This window comes from Mustelus asterias, chromosome 14, assembly GCF_964213995.1.
Source record: "Mustelus asterias chromosome 14, sMusAst1.hap1.1, whole genome shotgun sequence".
Taxonomy (NCBI): domain Eukaryota; kingdom Metazoa; phylum Chordata; class Chondrichthyes; order Carcharhiniformes; family Triakidae; genus Mustelus; species Mustelus asterias.
The window spans coordinates 31,181,739-31,197,806 of NC_135814.1; the positions used below are offsets into that span (position 1 = coordinate 31,181,739).

General features: G+C 42.9%; 1 protein-coding gene across 1 annotated transcript in view; it reads right to left on the reverse strand.

The window, feature by feature from the left end:
• thsd7ba (thrombospondin, type I, domain containing 7Ba) overlaps positions 1–15,302 on the reverse strand; it is a 624,788-nt gene extending 609,486 nt beyond the window's left edge. Inside the window, 2 exon segments of the mRNA XM_078229305.1 lie at positions 14,977–15,018; positions 15,293–15,302. Coding sequence (XP_078085431.1) covers positions 14,977–15,018; positions 15,293–15,302 — 52 coding nt within the window.
• Positions 15,303–16,068: the final 766 nt, after the last annotated feature.

Below are 16,068 nucleotides of genomic sequence, written 5' to 3' on the forward strand. Positions count from 1 at the left end.
ACATTAGTGAACGAGATTGGTTTTTCTGACAATCAACAATGGTTTCATGGTCATCAATAGATTCTTAATTCCAGATACTTTGTAATTGAATTCAAATTCCACATCTGCTGTGGCGGGATTTGAACCTGGGTCCCCACAATGTTAACTGAGTTTCTAGATTAATAATCTAGCAATAATACCACTAGGCCATTGTCTTCCAATAAGATGGAGGAGAAGGGTGATCAACAAAGCATCGTGGCAACTCAAGGTAAAACCTGAAGACTCCAAAAGAAGAAGCCACACTTGACAAAACCAATTTGCAGTAATGCGCCTTATGATATATCATAAAACATGCCCCAAAATGCTTTGGATAAAAGAAACTGCATTGAAGTTCAGGCACTGTTGTTACTTCAGCATAGTTGCCAACCCTCTAGGATTGCCCTGGAGACTCCAGAAATTAATGGTTATTTTTTTAGGACACTGCTTCTAGAATCCCAAGAGACAAATTCTAAGAAGCACTCAAACAAAAGTGCTTTCTCTTTAAACAATTTTGTTTATTAGTTATAAAGATATTAGAAATGGGGATTTAAAATGTTGGCAATCAATAATTATCCAATTGAGTAATGGAATTTGTCCGCGGTCCTGTTGGCAGGGAAGGATAGTATGCTGTAAGAATGTGTGTATTATGTGACAGATCATGGGAGTGTGGGGTTTGGTGGATGGATTCAGGAAAGTCATGTGGACATCATCATACTTCCCCGAGTGCATTTAATCAGAGATGAAAACCCTACACTTGGAATAGATCGCAAAGTGTAAAGTCAACCTTTGAAGCCTCCAAAAATTCTTCAAAAACAGGGGGAGACTCATAAATCAAGCATAAAATGTGAATTGTTGGTGTGGGTGGTCGCTATTATGAAATGGAGAGAATAGCATGGTACCAGAAATTGATATTAAATTAATGCAGTACGGTTTATTGAATGAATTAATTCTACAAAGATTTCTTTAATACAATCAAAGCATTTTAAAAGCCATCAAATTGCTTGTCATCAGCATCCAATGCAAAGAGTTCACCAAATAAATTCTGTGTCAATTTGGCTATGGCATCATCATAGCAATTAGTTGTTGTGCTGTAACCTTTGCTGGACTCAAGATTTGATTTGGCCCACTTAAGTGCACATATATATATGCTGTGATATATGTATATATTGTATGTTGGGGTTTTGGGGTGTAGACTGTCCTTTTAAGAGTGTGAATCAGGTGATCCCTCCTCCCCGGGAATTAGCTCCTCCCAGTGTGGGAGCCTGTGGGGCAGTCGTAGATCTGACTGTGGAACAGTGCACACCTCAAATAAACAGCTCCCAGTGTTCAAGTTACAAGCCTAGCTCGTGATTCTTTATGCACCCTTAGTCCATTGGGGCATACATAACATATGCATTGCATTTCTGGTGACAATGTAACCGTCCTGACAATTTCCGAGGATCTGTTCCGATACGTGCTTCTCAAGATCAGGCCAGCGGCTGGTCCCTGTTCTGATGGTCATTTAGTCTTGGGCATTTCCTTCAGGGTGGATTCCTTCTTCTTCCATTCATGCTCTAACTTTTCACTAACACTGAACTCCCTCACCGCAGCACATTTATTTGACGAGTGAGCAAATGTTACAACTTTTCGCCTCAAACCAGCTTCATACATCATTCGTTCTGTTGGAAGACCCATTTTTCTTTGTCGCTCTCACAGACCACACAGGGTCTGCTCTCCGTGGGAGTACCTTAATCACTCCTGCATTTCCCCAACACGTATTGCCTGCTTGATCCCTTGCACCCAGGTATAAGACACCAGTAAGTAAACCGAGGTGAAAGATTGAGGAGGCAATTCTCCTAAAATAAATTCTAAGTGTCGAATTCGCGTGAAAACTGGAGTAAATCGCACTGGGTTTTTTTCAGTGGGAGTTTAGAGAAGAATCTCCCACCTTCTGTGCACTGCTGAGTGCACCAGCTTGAATCACATAAAAGGATCAGGGGGCGGGGCATATTCCCACTGGGGAGGCCAGCAGCATAACGCTGAGCGGGCCACTGCGCATGCACCGATCGGTCAGCGCTGAGATCGGCGCATGCGCAGTGGCCCTTGTCTGCAGGCCTCCTGATCGCTGGCCAGCCCTGTGATCCCTGCATTGTCAACCCTCTCACCTGCCCCCCCCCAATCGCTCGCCCCCCGAACACACCCAGGTCCAGCATCGAACCACCCACCCCCCACCACCGGCAATCCCGACCCCAACCCCACAGTGCCGCCCCCCCCGTCTGCAGCCCCGACCACCCCCCCCCAAGCAGGCTGCACCCTCCCATCCCAATGGTCAGCCCCAATTGCTGGCCTCCCTCCCTTTGTCACATGTCCCAGTGCAGAGTAGCAGTGGGACCTCCCCCCACCTCAACTGATCGCCCCCAGGGCCCCGCCCCATTAGGCCCTGCCCCATCAGGACCTGCCCCATTAGGCCCCGCCCCCTTGCCAGTGCTCTATGCTGGCTGGGCATGGGCACTTTGCCCATTGGGCAGTGCCAGGGGCCCAGGCTGGCACTGCCAAGGTGCCAATGCCCAGGGGGCACCCCCTGCCACCCCTCTGGAAGGCCCCAATTGCACCAACTTCACTCCAGTGGGGTTGGGCCGCTAGTTCCCCCAAAATGTGTTGCTACAGTTAATCCCTGCTGGAGTGAAACACTCCTGGCGGGGTGGGGGAGATGCTAGCAGACCCAGAGACTTCAGTCCCGAGCCCACTAATCGTATTTATATTATATTTAAATGATTCCTTGAATACCAAATACAGTTCCACACCTATTTCCGGCGCTGGGAGATGTGCTCTGGGCCTGACGCCACGGGAATGAATTTTGGCAGGCAGGAGGCGTGGGGATGGACCATGCAAAGATCCGTTGACCTCGGGCGGGATTTTCCAGATTTGGGGCAAGCGCGGCCATTAAATCCCACCCAGTATTTGGGGTTAGAAAAATGGGTGCATCATATACTCTGAGGCGACTTATTTACGGTAAAGCAATAAGGCCTTTTGGCTAAGAATCAAGTGTAGTATCGACATGCTGGAGTCATTAGGTTACATTTTAGCTTCATTTGAAGCAATTTTTAAAAGCGGCATCTCGGCATTTTGGCTAAGATGCAAATGAGATCAAGCCTTGGAGGAGGAGCTATGCCTACTCCAATCAGCTTGGCTCATGTTGATCAAGCCCAAGACAGGAGGTGAGAGCCCTGTCTTGTCAGCTTGGATCGGGAATATCTCAACTTGTTGAGACTCTGAATTGGACTTGATTTGACTGAATTGGAATAGAAATACAAAAAAAAAATAAGTTAACTGACAAATTTGCAGGCTTGTGATTGTGTTGGTTGTGAGTAGAATGAGAAAGACATCCAAAAGGAAGATAAATGGGGCTCACTTTAACTATGTTTAACTCCTACTGATTTGGGAACCTGAGCTTCAAATCCATGTAAGTTCCCAGACCCGCTAGAACATCTTACGATTGACAGTAACATTAGCCATCTGGTGTGTGCCAAGGTTTCGTGCTTGCAAGCACGGTATCCCATTCCATTCTGGTGTATCATCAATACTTACTGAGAACTAAAAAAACTGCAAGAAAGATACATAGACCAAAAGAAAGGATCATGTAAGTTAAAAGCACGGAAGGTGACTATTGGGTGGGCCAAGTCTTTCCAAGGTCCTTGTTCAAACGATCCAAAACCAATTCCATTCCCCTGCTCTTCCCTCGTAACCCTATACCTCCTACTTCAACCTTCCCTAAACTGATGCAATGCTCTCTTTCTCAAAAAAGCCATAAATATTTTTGAAGATTAGTTCAATTGATCAAATTATTAAATGCAAGCGTTATAGCCTTTCTACCTCTGTGCTTAGGGGCCTGTCAGTGATAAAGGAATGTCTCGGATTTCATCATGCAGTATAGTAAAACCAACATCATTGTAGTTCCCATCTCAGGTGAAATATCTGCATAACTTTTATTTAAATCAGTGCCGAGATGGTTTAGTTTTGATGCAAATTCAAAGAATACAAGTTTCTATCTTGCATTTTAAAATGTCACGTTCATCCAATGCAAAGGCGATTGCGGAGCACTTTGAGTGGAGTGCCATTGTTTGTGGTAACCAGGTACCGAGACCCATACAAGCAAGTTAAAAAGCATAGAAATTAAGCATTCGCACAAATGATATTTTTGCACAAAGCAAAGTGTTAGTGTGCCAATGAAAATGGTACTATTAACAACTCCATACAGCCCAGAGTACGCAGGACAGCAACATGCAAATACATATTTAGACTAGGGACACAGGAAATGAGTTTCATTATCCCAAAGCAGCCCACTCGTCTCATGATCATTTTCCAAAACTGCTCAAATCCTTCAAATTCAAAAAGTTGGCTTACAGAGTCCATTTGTAATATAACAAGGTGTCTTGTATCACCATGGTTACAATGAAGCACAGAAGCTCTTAATCCTAACATTTTAGAACTGCAAAGTAAAAATATCCCTAGTTTAGTATTTCACAGCTTCAGACAGTCAGTCTCCAGTCTGGGTGGTTCTCCTGGAATCTATATAGGTCACTGATTTCCTCTTTGAATTGCTGATTTTAACTCTGTCCTGTCAGGAGAAGAATATTTGAAAATTCAAATGCTGGAATTTTCCATGTTTATATGGGGAAATGTGGTTCCCAAAAAAAACCAGTAGCTCTATGTCCAAATTTATTATGCTTTTTTTTAGAAAGGGGGGGGTGGGGGGGGGATGTGATGTTAGGCGAGGCCACTAGGAGTCAGAAGACTGTTGGAGGACAGCCCGCCGACTGCTAAAGGGTTTCCATTGAGAACCACACTCTGTCTGCTGCAGTCGCAGAAGCAAACAGGCAGAGCTGCCCAGACATGTTCAGGTAATGGAGGAGTCTGTCCACAGCATGACCACTGCCATGTCCCAGTTTGTAGACCACTTCGTTCCTTAGCTGGAGACAGTGGTGACTGCCACGGAGAGTTAGTCCTAAGAGACCACGCAGTGGATGCCTGCTGTCAGCATGCAGATCATCAACACTGGCGCCGTGAGCTCACTGCAGCAGTGAGCCAGTGACGGGTTGTCGGTACCCCCTGGACACCTCCCCAGGCACACCTCAAATCGCCAGGAAGCATGTTGCACCAAGAGACTGGGGGAGATGCAGCCTGACACACTTTGGAGTTCTTCCCAAGGCACTCGGTGCTGTGAGGAGTTCCTCAGCACCTCTGCCAGTGAGCCAACTTCCTCCAGGGGTCACAGCTGGCCTTCCAGTATCAAGAGCTGCCAGATCACACTTTCCACAGTCATAAAAGGCAACAAGGCGCATGTTCAGGTGCACCTTGTTGCCAAGAGTCATACAGCATAGAAACAGGCCCTTTAACCCACCATGTCTATGCCAACCATCAAATGTCAATCTATACTAATCCCATTTACCAGCACCTGGCCCAAAGCCTACTATGCCTTGGCGGTTTAAGTGCTCGTCCAGATGCTTCTTACATGTTGTGAGAGTACCTGCCTCCACCACCCTCTCAGGCAGCGGGTTCCATATTTCCACCACCCTCTGGGTGAAAACAAATTTCCTCAGATTCCCTTTAAACCACTTACTCCTCACCTTAAGCCATTGCCCTCTGGTCTTAGACACTTCTGCCATGGGGAAAAGATTCTTACGACCCACCCTATCGATGCCTCTTATAATATTGTATATCTCTGTCAGATCCCTCCTCAGCCTCCTCTGCTGTAGGGAAAACAAACCCAGTCTATCCAGTCTCTCATCATAGCTGAAACTTTCCATCCCAGACAGCATCCCGGTAAATATCCCCTGCAACCTCTCCAGTGCAATCACATCCTTCAGATAGTGCAAGGTTAGAATGGCACAAAATCATCCATCTGTGGCCTAACTAATGTTTTATAAAGTTTTAACAAGACCTCCCTGCTCCTACATTCTATCCCCTGGCTAATGAAGGCAAGCCTTCTTCACCACACTATCTACCTGTGCTGTGACCTTCAGGGATCTATGGACTTGTACACCAAGATCCCTTTATTCCTCAATACTCCCGAGGAACCTGCCATTCATTGTGTATATTCTACACTTATTAGATCTCTCAAAATGTTTCACCTCACACTTATCAGGATTAAATTTGATCAGCCATTGCTCTACCCAACTTACCAGCTGATCAATATCAGTCTGTAGCCCAAGACTATCCTCCTCACCATCAACAACAACACCAATTTTCGTGTCATCTGCAAACTTATTATTTATACTTTCACATCCAAGTTTTTAATGTATGTCACAAACAGCAAAGGTCCCAGTACTGATCACTTAGAAATGTCCAAGAAGTTCACTTTTACGCAGTAGCGAAACACCAATGCTACCTTAATCGTGTTAAGGAAGGATTGTAATTGAAACATTAAAATGTTATGCTTTATTCAGCTGGTGCTACTTCATATGAGGGCCTCATGATGTTTCCCGTCAAAAATGTATTTAAATGTTCCATATCATCGTATTTAAATGTGTTTAAATGTGTCACATTGCTCGCAGATCAAGATGCAGTCCTCTGTGTGATGACAGGGGAAGAACAATGTGAGTGCTTCATTGCAACAAAATGTACCATGCATGCAAACAGGTCTTCTGTCTGTATGTCACTTAATGGTGACCAGGTAGTTGGATGAGGTGGTCTCTTAACTCCCACATTCAACTTCTATGAGTTCAGACAAAGGCAGCAGGCCATTGCTGTGAATCCCGCTCCATTTAATTCTCTCTTTCCCCATCCGCCTCATCGGATGAGGCTTCTGCCTCCTCTTCTGGATGTTGTCACCCTTCTGTGTGGTGATGTTACACATCGCACAGCACACAAGAACTATTTGTGACACCGTGACTGGGTCAAACTGGAAAGCACCTCCAGAACAATGGAGCTTGGGAATCCTTCCCACCACTATTCCCCAAAGTGTAAAAAACATCTTCAGCAGATGGATGGTTTGTTCTATGATGTTTCATGCTGAGCTGTGACTGGCATTAAAGCCTTCTTCTGCCTTGCTGAGTGTGACAAGTATGTGATTTTCGCATTAACTTTATTATAAGCTGACTTGTGACACTAATAAATAAACAACTTAAATTCACATCCGTCAGCTCAGCAACGATGATGGAGTCAAATTAATTCAATCCATGGTTCTTGGTTCTGAATGACTCTAACCATTTAACTTTACTGGTCTTCCTAGTCTTGTTCCATGAACATGCACAGTGGGCCATGAAAGGTATTTTAGTCAGTTCTGTTCTAGCAAGATGTCTACACCAAGGCTGTTTTCTTTCTTGATGCTCCTGCATAACTATTATTTCTTGACTAAGGCAGCTTCTTATTATGTCATTCTTAATTATTTGCATCCTTGATGCTCCCAACATTCCCCTCAACCAACTCACTCTGTTGTTCGTATCTTTTACCCATCAATGTTTCTCATGTTCCAGCACTCAGATCGGTATTATGATACTGGGATAACCATCGCTCCATAAACTCCTGCCTTCATCTTTAAGCATTATACCTTTAGGTTTCCATATCCTGCTTAATCTTATAAAAGCCCATTTTAAACAATCACAGTTTTGCTGATACGATTGACCTTATATCAGCATCTGAAAAAGATCTGCACTGATAAGGTGTGCATGGAGAGTAGAACATTTGGAAAAGAATCACAAGTCATGTCATTTCGGAAGACAGTAGCAAGATTTCCGTCTTGCAGTCGGGGTGGAAGTAATTGAACATGAGAAATAGGGATAGGAGTAGGCCATTCAGCCCCTCGAACCTGTTCTGTCGGTCAATAAGGTCATGGCAGATCTTCCACACTTTCCTGCACCTTTTCCAGACCCATTAATGCTTTTAATACCTCCAAATACTGAGCAACTGAACATGCCCAAAGCTTCACAACCCTCTAAGTGAACAAATGTCCGCTCATCTCAGTTCTAAGTGCCCAATCCCTTATCTTAAACTTAAATTATGATCCCTCTATTCTTAGACTTTCCAGTCAGAGGAAACAGCCTATCAGCATCTACCCTGTCAAGCATTCTGAGAATTTTATATATTTTAAACAACCATCTCTCACTCTTCTAAACTCCAGAGAATATGGACACATTCTACTCAATCTGTCCTCATACGATAGCCATCTCCTTCCAGGAATCAATCTAGTGAATTCATTACATGTCAGCTCTTCCCCTGTGGTTTTACGGAGGTGACCAATTGCTTCTCTAGTGAAGAACAGCCTGTGCAGCTCCTTGGAACTAGTTTCCTGTACGCTCTTGGGTAGAAGGGGAGGGTGGTATGTGTAGGGGGTGGGTGGGGAAGTGGAGAGTTGCAGTGAATTTGATCCCATCACTGACCATGTTGCTCACGCACTGTAACCCCTGTGGCCTCTCCTCTTCATCTTCACAAAACAGGAGAGTCCCCAGTTAAAAGATCATTCTGATTCTGTCACACTCACAGGCCTCTGGATAACAAAACTGAAAATATCAGTTACAGAATGAAAGAGGAAAGATCAATTCCGGACTGCAGGATGAAGCTCCATGACTTTTGTGGTCCTTTAATAATACTGGGAATCATGAGACAGCCACAAATCATGTCAATCCCAAGTGACCATGGGTCCACCCGTGTGATTATTCAACAGTCTCAGTGGCTGTGGTGAAGAAACTGGAGTGAGAATCCAGAAAGGATCTATTTTGAACTATACTCTCTAATGGTGAAACTGACATTGCAAAACTTGCTGTTCTCAATAATGCCAGAAGTGATGTTGAAATTTATGATGGTAAGGATATTAGATAATATAGTGTTACAGAGTTTATTTTTCATAGGCTACATATTGTGATGGTGCTGTGCCTTTAAGAAATTATTTTAATCATGTTTCTCTGCACAAGGTTTTTTTCAAGCAGGCCTGGCCTATTCTTTTGGCACTGAGCTGTCTGTACTGGTATTTTTTATGGTTGCTGGAGCAGGATAATTGAAGCAATGTTTATTTTTAATTTAATGAAGTGTCCTGGAGTTTTATGACCCTTTTTGAATTGTTGGGGGAAGAATGATTGACAGGTCAGGTGGTACCTTGGGACTGTTTCTTTTTTCAGAGGGAAAAATTCAAGGGTTAGTTTCAGTTTGGCAGAAGCTGTTTAGATTGCAGGCTGGATGCAGTGTATCTGTCTCCCTCCCTGATATTGGAAATTCTGATGTCTGCTGGCTAACTAGAAGTTAGAAGCAAGTGGTGTCTGTCTCTTGAGGTGTGCTGAAAGTTCCTGAGCCGGAAAGCCTCAGCGTTTCAATTCCATATCCAAAGGACTAAATTCGCAGCAGGTATTGCAAAGCTGCAAGATCCAGAATCATGTGAGCATACTTTCTGTGCTAAGCCTAGAATGGGGTTTATGTTTATAGTGATGTTTTGTTGGAACAGTATGTTTAGCTGTTAAGGTTTGTACAATATCATGCTTGTTTTTTTTGTTTGTAATTGGTAAGAGCTGTTGCTAATTGTCTTATTATATGTTAACAATATTCTTAAATAAACTTTGTTTGATTAAAAACTCCCTAGTGGGTCACTTGAATCATACCTGGAGTGAAATATCTTATGCTTACCCATGTCAAATTCAAAGGCAAAACTTATGGTCGAGGCTGACTTCTTAAAAACCTCGGAGTTTCTGACCTGGATTATAACAACTTGCTGCAATCTGCTTTAATAGCTTGGCACAATTAGCTGGGTTAATTTGAGTCCTGTGTATGCAGTGCAGAGGTCAAGCTGTACTGTTCTCCTAGCAATACAATGAGGACAGTTATTGAATGGACATCATAAATGACCTGTTCTAATGTAGTTTTCATAGATGCTCCAGTGCATTCCTGGATGGTCTCCCAGTGCAGTGGCGGCACCCCTACCACTGGACCAGAAGCTCTGGGTTAGAGTCCAATGCTAGGACTTATTGGCCATGAAAGGAGTGTTCAATGTGGTTCAATGGGCTGATGATCAGCTTGGGAATCCTTCCCACCACTATTCCCCAAAGTGTAAAAAACAGCGTAGTGTGAAGATGTGTTTTTTAAAAAATGCACTGTGCCATGTTACAGCTTAAAGGTTCTGTTATTATCCACTGATGATTTTAGTTAGTTTCTTAGTAACCTCCTCTTTTGACATTGGGAAGGCATGTGGTCTAGCTTGCCCATTAGTTGCTGAATGTTTTTGGAAGGCCTGCCATTTTGGTTTCACTGAGTGCATAGACTATGATTTCAATGCAATTTAAAAGCTTCCAGGAACAGATAGGCTGACTGGCATTTCTGAAGTTTCAGGAAGGGTGACTTTTATTTTCATCACTCACTTTAAAATTCATCTGACCATTTTAAGCTTGGTTTTGTGTGCATGGCATGATCTTTTTGTAGGAGGTGGTTTAGTGCCATCCTATTAGGAATAAGGGAATATTGCAAAATAACTTACAATAAACATTTACATCAAGTAACCACAGTAATCAGGAAACTGCACTAAAAACAAATCAAGAATTAAAATTTTCTCAGCAACCCAGGGAAATTACGTGTTATCAAAGTTCACTTCACCTTTCCAAATTTCTAAATCCAGCACTGGCACAAATTGCACCTTCCCCCAACACCTTACCAATACAACTAATAAAATATGAGGATTAGCCACAGCTAACATCTTAACAATCTCATGCCCCACTGTAATATTTCTTTCCAAATGTCGCAAACATCTCAGATTTTAAACTGAAAAGTGGAATATGATCTCAGACCCTCAACTGAAGTGAAATCCAACATAATAGAATGAGGTTTAATTTAACAAGATGCATTGCTGAAAAAAGGGACATTTTCCCAAGATTTTTAAGTTGCATTTATTCGGACAATTCTCAAGAATACCAATGTAAGGGAAACAACAGATTTATATTGAATGAGAAGAGAGTGCTGAACTGGTTGGCAAGTGGAATCTGATTGGCAGAAGCATTGCTAAGGAGACTGCACCAGTTCATGATGACTGACAGCTAACTGCCGAGCGTTGTTTGAAATTCAAACCAAGTAGCTTGACCCTAATTGGTCATGACATTGCTTTGAAGATATCTGTCAATTATATGTTTAGCTGAAACAGATGCAATGTGTGTACTTGTTCTTTCTGTCTACAAAGAATAGGACCCTGTGTATTAACATATGTAGCTTCCAGTACATGCAAATGTGGCACCAGCACATCTTTGGACAGTGGGAGGAAACCGGAGCATCCGGAGGAAACCCACGCAGACACAGGGAGAACATGCAGAGTCTGCACAGGCAGTAACCCAAGCTGGGAATCGATCCTGGGTGCCTGCTGCTGTGAGGCAGCAGTGCTAACCACTGTGCCACTGTGCCACCCACAATCATCAGTTGATTGATTCTGCCTCCACCGCACACTGGGGCAGTGAGTTCCACAGAATTACAGCATTCTGAGAGACATAGTTTCTCCTCACCTCAGTTGAACCTACCTCCTCTCACTCTATATCTATGACCCCTTGTTCTAGGCTGTCCCTCAATGTGGGGGGAAACCGGAGCACCCGGAGGAACTCTACACAGACATGGGGAGAACATGCAAACTCCAGTCATCCAAGCCCAGAATTGAACCCAGGTCCCTGGCACTATGAGGCAGCAGTGCTAACCATTGCACCACCATGCTAGGTTATTTTTCTACTTTAATGATCCCCACCCTGAGGAGGATACCTCTTACAGCATCTGTCATGTTACAGGTACATGTATGATGGCATGGTGGGCAGAATTTAATGGGAGTCTCAGGAATGGTTTGGGGAACTAGAGGGGCTGAAAGCTGAGTACAAGCTTGGAGTTTGGTGAATGGAGGAGTTCGGTGAAAGGAGGTGATTTTTTTTCCTTCACATTATCTATCTTTCTCACCCTTTAGGACTGGTTTATACTCATACTCGGGACAAGGGGCCCAATGGCAGCTCATCAGTTGCCTGAGTGCCACAGAATCTGAGCAGGGCTCTCCAAAACAGCTAAGGCGCAGTTGCCTCTGACTTTCCAACCCATTCTCAGCATGGCTGCCAGTCAAACAAATGATCTCATAAAATGCCATCTCCGTCATTGAAATACTTAGCTTTCTGTACCAGGAATGATTGGGGTGCTAGGTTGATCATTCATTTCACTGAGTTTCAGATATCTGCTACCCTTCTTTGGGGGTTGCCAACTGAAGCACAGATACCTCAGCACAAGAAAGAGTCACCTACCAATTATTGGCAACTAGTTCCTCACTCTGCAACTGCTCTCTTCCCATTGCTAGCTTTGGTTTTCCAAAGAGATTATGTAAGAAATAAAAAAAATACCATCAGGTCAAAAATCAAGTGCTTTGCAAAAATTTTTTTAAATGAAGATATTCATGAAAAATGCATCACAAAATTTTGTAGCCACAGTTGATTTTATACACTAATCAAATGTTCCCTCGCACTAACATGACAACTTTGAAGTGACATTTCTGGAGCAGTACAACTCTCCTAAATATGACAACACTGCTTTAATATACCTCACCAATATTTTGGCATGTTCCACTAACACTGCTATGCATACTTCAAAATAAGAACTTCAAAATGAGAACATCAGAGAGATTTGCAGGATTGTGAAATAGTCTATTGAATTGTCTGGAGACAAGCATTGTGTCTGTTGTATTTGGGGAAACTTATCAACGTTAAGTCAAGGGATACAATCTGAAGGAGTAATTTGTTGGAATCTGCTTGAGGGTTATCACTAGAATTTCAACATATAATGATGAGCGCTGCAGCCTAAGTGGAACTATTAACAACCTGCATCTATAGAGTGTTCTTAACACAGAAGAAATCCCCATGGTATTACAGAGGCAAAATCAGAGTGGGAAAATTTGCCTAGCACAATCAGTAAAGTGCCATAAAAGTAGTCAGTGATTATGATCAACGTGGATCGATTTTACCTTTCCCAAGTCGCATTGTCAATTAACTCACATGGTCATCATCTGCACCCTTCTTCACGCCAGCGTTGAGTTTACTGTCAATGTACGGTTAATCACAATGATCTTTTTAAGGGAATTGCTGGTTAAACGTGTGACATTGACTGTCCTATTGACTGTCTCGAGCTCATCCAAAACCTTAACATCTGTATCCCAACTCGTATTAAGTTCTGTGCAGTCATCTCTCCATACTCATTGGTCTACACTGGCTCTGGTCTGGCAACACCTTAATCTTAAAATTCTTATCCTTCTTTGCAAATCCTTCCATGGTCATCTCTGTAGCCTCCTGCAGCCCCACAACCCTCTTGACATCTCTGCGCTCCCCCATTCTGGCCTTGAGTGCAATTTCTATTAATCGCACCACCATGAGCTGTGCCTTCAACTGTGCAGCCCCAAACTCTGGAGCTCTCTTCCCTAAATCTCAGCACCACTTTTAATCTCTCTGCTCTTTTAGGATGCTCCTTAAATTTCTCCTTGACCAAGCTTTTGAACCTCTGTCATGAAAAAGTCCAGTGATATTCGTGTCAAATTTTGTTTGATAACATTTTTCTGAAGCTGCTTGGGCTGTTTATTAATTAAGGATACCACATGTATACACCTTCCTGTTGTTTTACATGGGACTGACATCTAGCATTTTATATATTATATATGCTTAAACAGGATAACTTATTTTAGACGTTTTATATTCAGTTTATGATAATATCAAGCATTATTCACACTGACTATCTCTTTTATTTGCTTTGTTTATCTGATAATGATTTCAGACAGGCAGAGAGCTCAGGTGCTGGGTTCCTCACCTCCCAGCCAGAATGATATAGGGTAGAGCATCAGTGCTCCTGTCACTCCAATTCAACATGTCTCATCGATCGTGGAACTGGATTGACACTAAATGTGAGGAGGTTCATGACCCTGAAAATCTCTTGTCTGCCAGGCACAGAAAAATAGCATTGTGCTAAACAGCAGCATAAGAAGAAATAAAAAGACAGCAAGCATTAAGATGCAAGATTTTATAATTCTCTGGGTGCTCTTAATCAATCTTGTATAACTTACTGGGTGAGATTTTCTGCACGTTCCTGCTGGCAGGACCATCCGGTCCTGTTGATAGCAACCCTCCTCCGTGGGTTTTCCAGAGGTGGGGAGTGTAAATCACATTGATAATGGCAGAACTGGAAGACCCCGCAGGGACAGAAAATCCCACCCATTGTTACAAGTGTGAAGTTTGTACGGTTGTTATGTTTTCGGACTTTGTATTTTGATTCAAAAGATTATCATTTTTTTGGGACTGTATCTTTCTAAATGGAGGTTAAAGTAAAGCATGTGACTGGTGCTGGCATCTTTCTGATGGTAACCCTTGGTGGTTCAGTTGTCAAAAAGAGGATCACATTGTGATATTGAGATGGACGTGCCAAATGTTAACACCTGGGGACAATAACAGTTATTTCTCGATCCAGAATGAGAAGTCCCTAAGTCTCCTAAAATCCAGAAAGGTGCTATTGATTCAAGTCATAAATAGTTGTGATGGAGTCTGTCCCTTTTTTCTGAGATGAAAAGCAGTGGTAAACAGTGTTATGGTTCAGGTCAGAAACTCCAAAGTGTTTTATGGAGCCCACTTGGATCATAAGTTTTGCATCTTGAATTTGGCTAGAGTAAGCATGATAGGTTTCTCTTCAGGTATGACTCATAAAAGAGCAGAGAGATTAAAAGTGGTGCTGAGATTTAGGGAAGAGAGCTCCAGAGTTTGGGGCTGCACAGTTGAAGGCAAAGCTCATGGTGGTGCGATTAGGGAGCTCCTATCAAACAAAGTTTATGTAAGAATATAGTTAACATGTATAGTAAGAAAATTAGTAAGAACTTTTATCAATTACAAACAAAAACAAAACAATGACAATAATGTATAACCCTTAACAAATATATCTAAAATGTTCCAATCAAACAAAACCCTTGCCACAGACAAAAACTCTTTAAACAGGTTGAATACAGCAAACACTAAAGCTCACCTGATACTGAAATTGAGTCCTTTGGTTGGAGAATTGAAAACTCTGAGTCGTGTAAGTTCTAGTAGTTCTCTTGACGCACCCAGAATAGTTTGAAGTCAGAACAGCTTTTCAGAACCCCAGGTAGACTCTGGTCGAGCCATCAACAGCAGATTCTCCACTTTAGGACAGCAAGAAACCTTGCTTCGAGCTAATAGCAGAATTTCCAAAACCAGGAAGAGAGAGAGTGACACTTCTTTTCAGCTTGATGCCCCTTCTAAAAACTACAACTCAAACCTGCAGCTCCAAACTGAAAATGAAATCGCTCCTGTCATCTGACCTGCAATCATTCTTCCTCCAGTCAATGCAGAGTCATAAACATCCCAGTAAAAATAAACAAACCCCCACTTAAGCAGCAATGAAAGGACATCTCCAGATAAGCCAACAACAAGTGACATCAGCTGAGGCTGTGAGAGCATGATTTAAAAAATATCTCTTAAAGTACACTAACATCACAATCGAGATATCTGATTAGTTCTGTATCCAAGTTGAAATGTTAATGTGTTTCCCATTGCCATAGAGAAATGGATAGAGGAAGCTATTTTGAGATCCGGTTGCAGGCTTCCCCAGAAATACCACAGAGAGAAGGATTTGCAGTTTTGATCTTGGGTGATCTGCAGCCAATTGTGAGAAGGGAACAAAAGCTAGATGTTGGCGAGGCCTGCAGCTTAAATAAAGAAAATGCTAACTCTATTGTTGAACACATGGGGTGAAATCTTGCCAAAAAATTGCAGAATGTTGGTTTTGGCAAGAAAAATAGCGTGATTCTCTCCAAAGAAACATGTTGTTCCTCTCTCCAGATCGTACCACATTCTGTCACAAAAAAAACAGAGCATGTTTCATGCTGTCAAGTAGAGTGACAGGGCCTCAACACACCAGCAAAACCTGGCTGCACTGAGATCGGGCCACCATGTTTGAAAAGCACCCTGATCAAACCAAACAATGACCTCCCTTCCCCCACCCACCACCAAGGTCTCTGAGGTCTCAGAGGCACCCCCCCCCCCCCACCCCCCCACCAATCCCACTCCCCCTCCCCTGCTTGGAGCCAGCACCCAC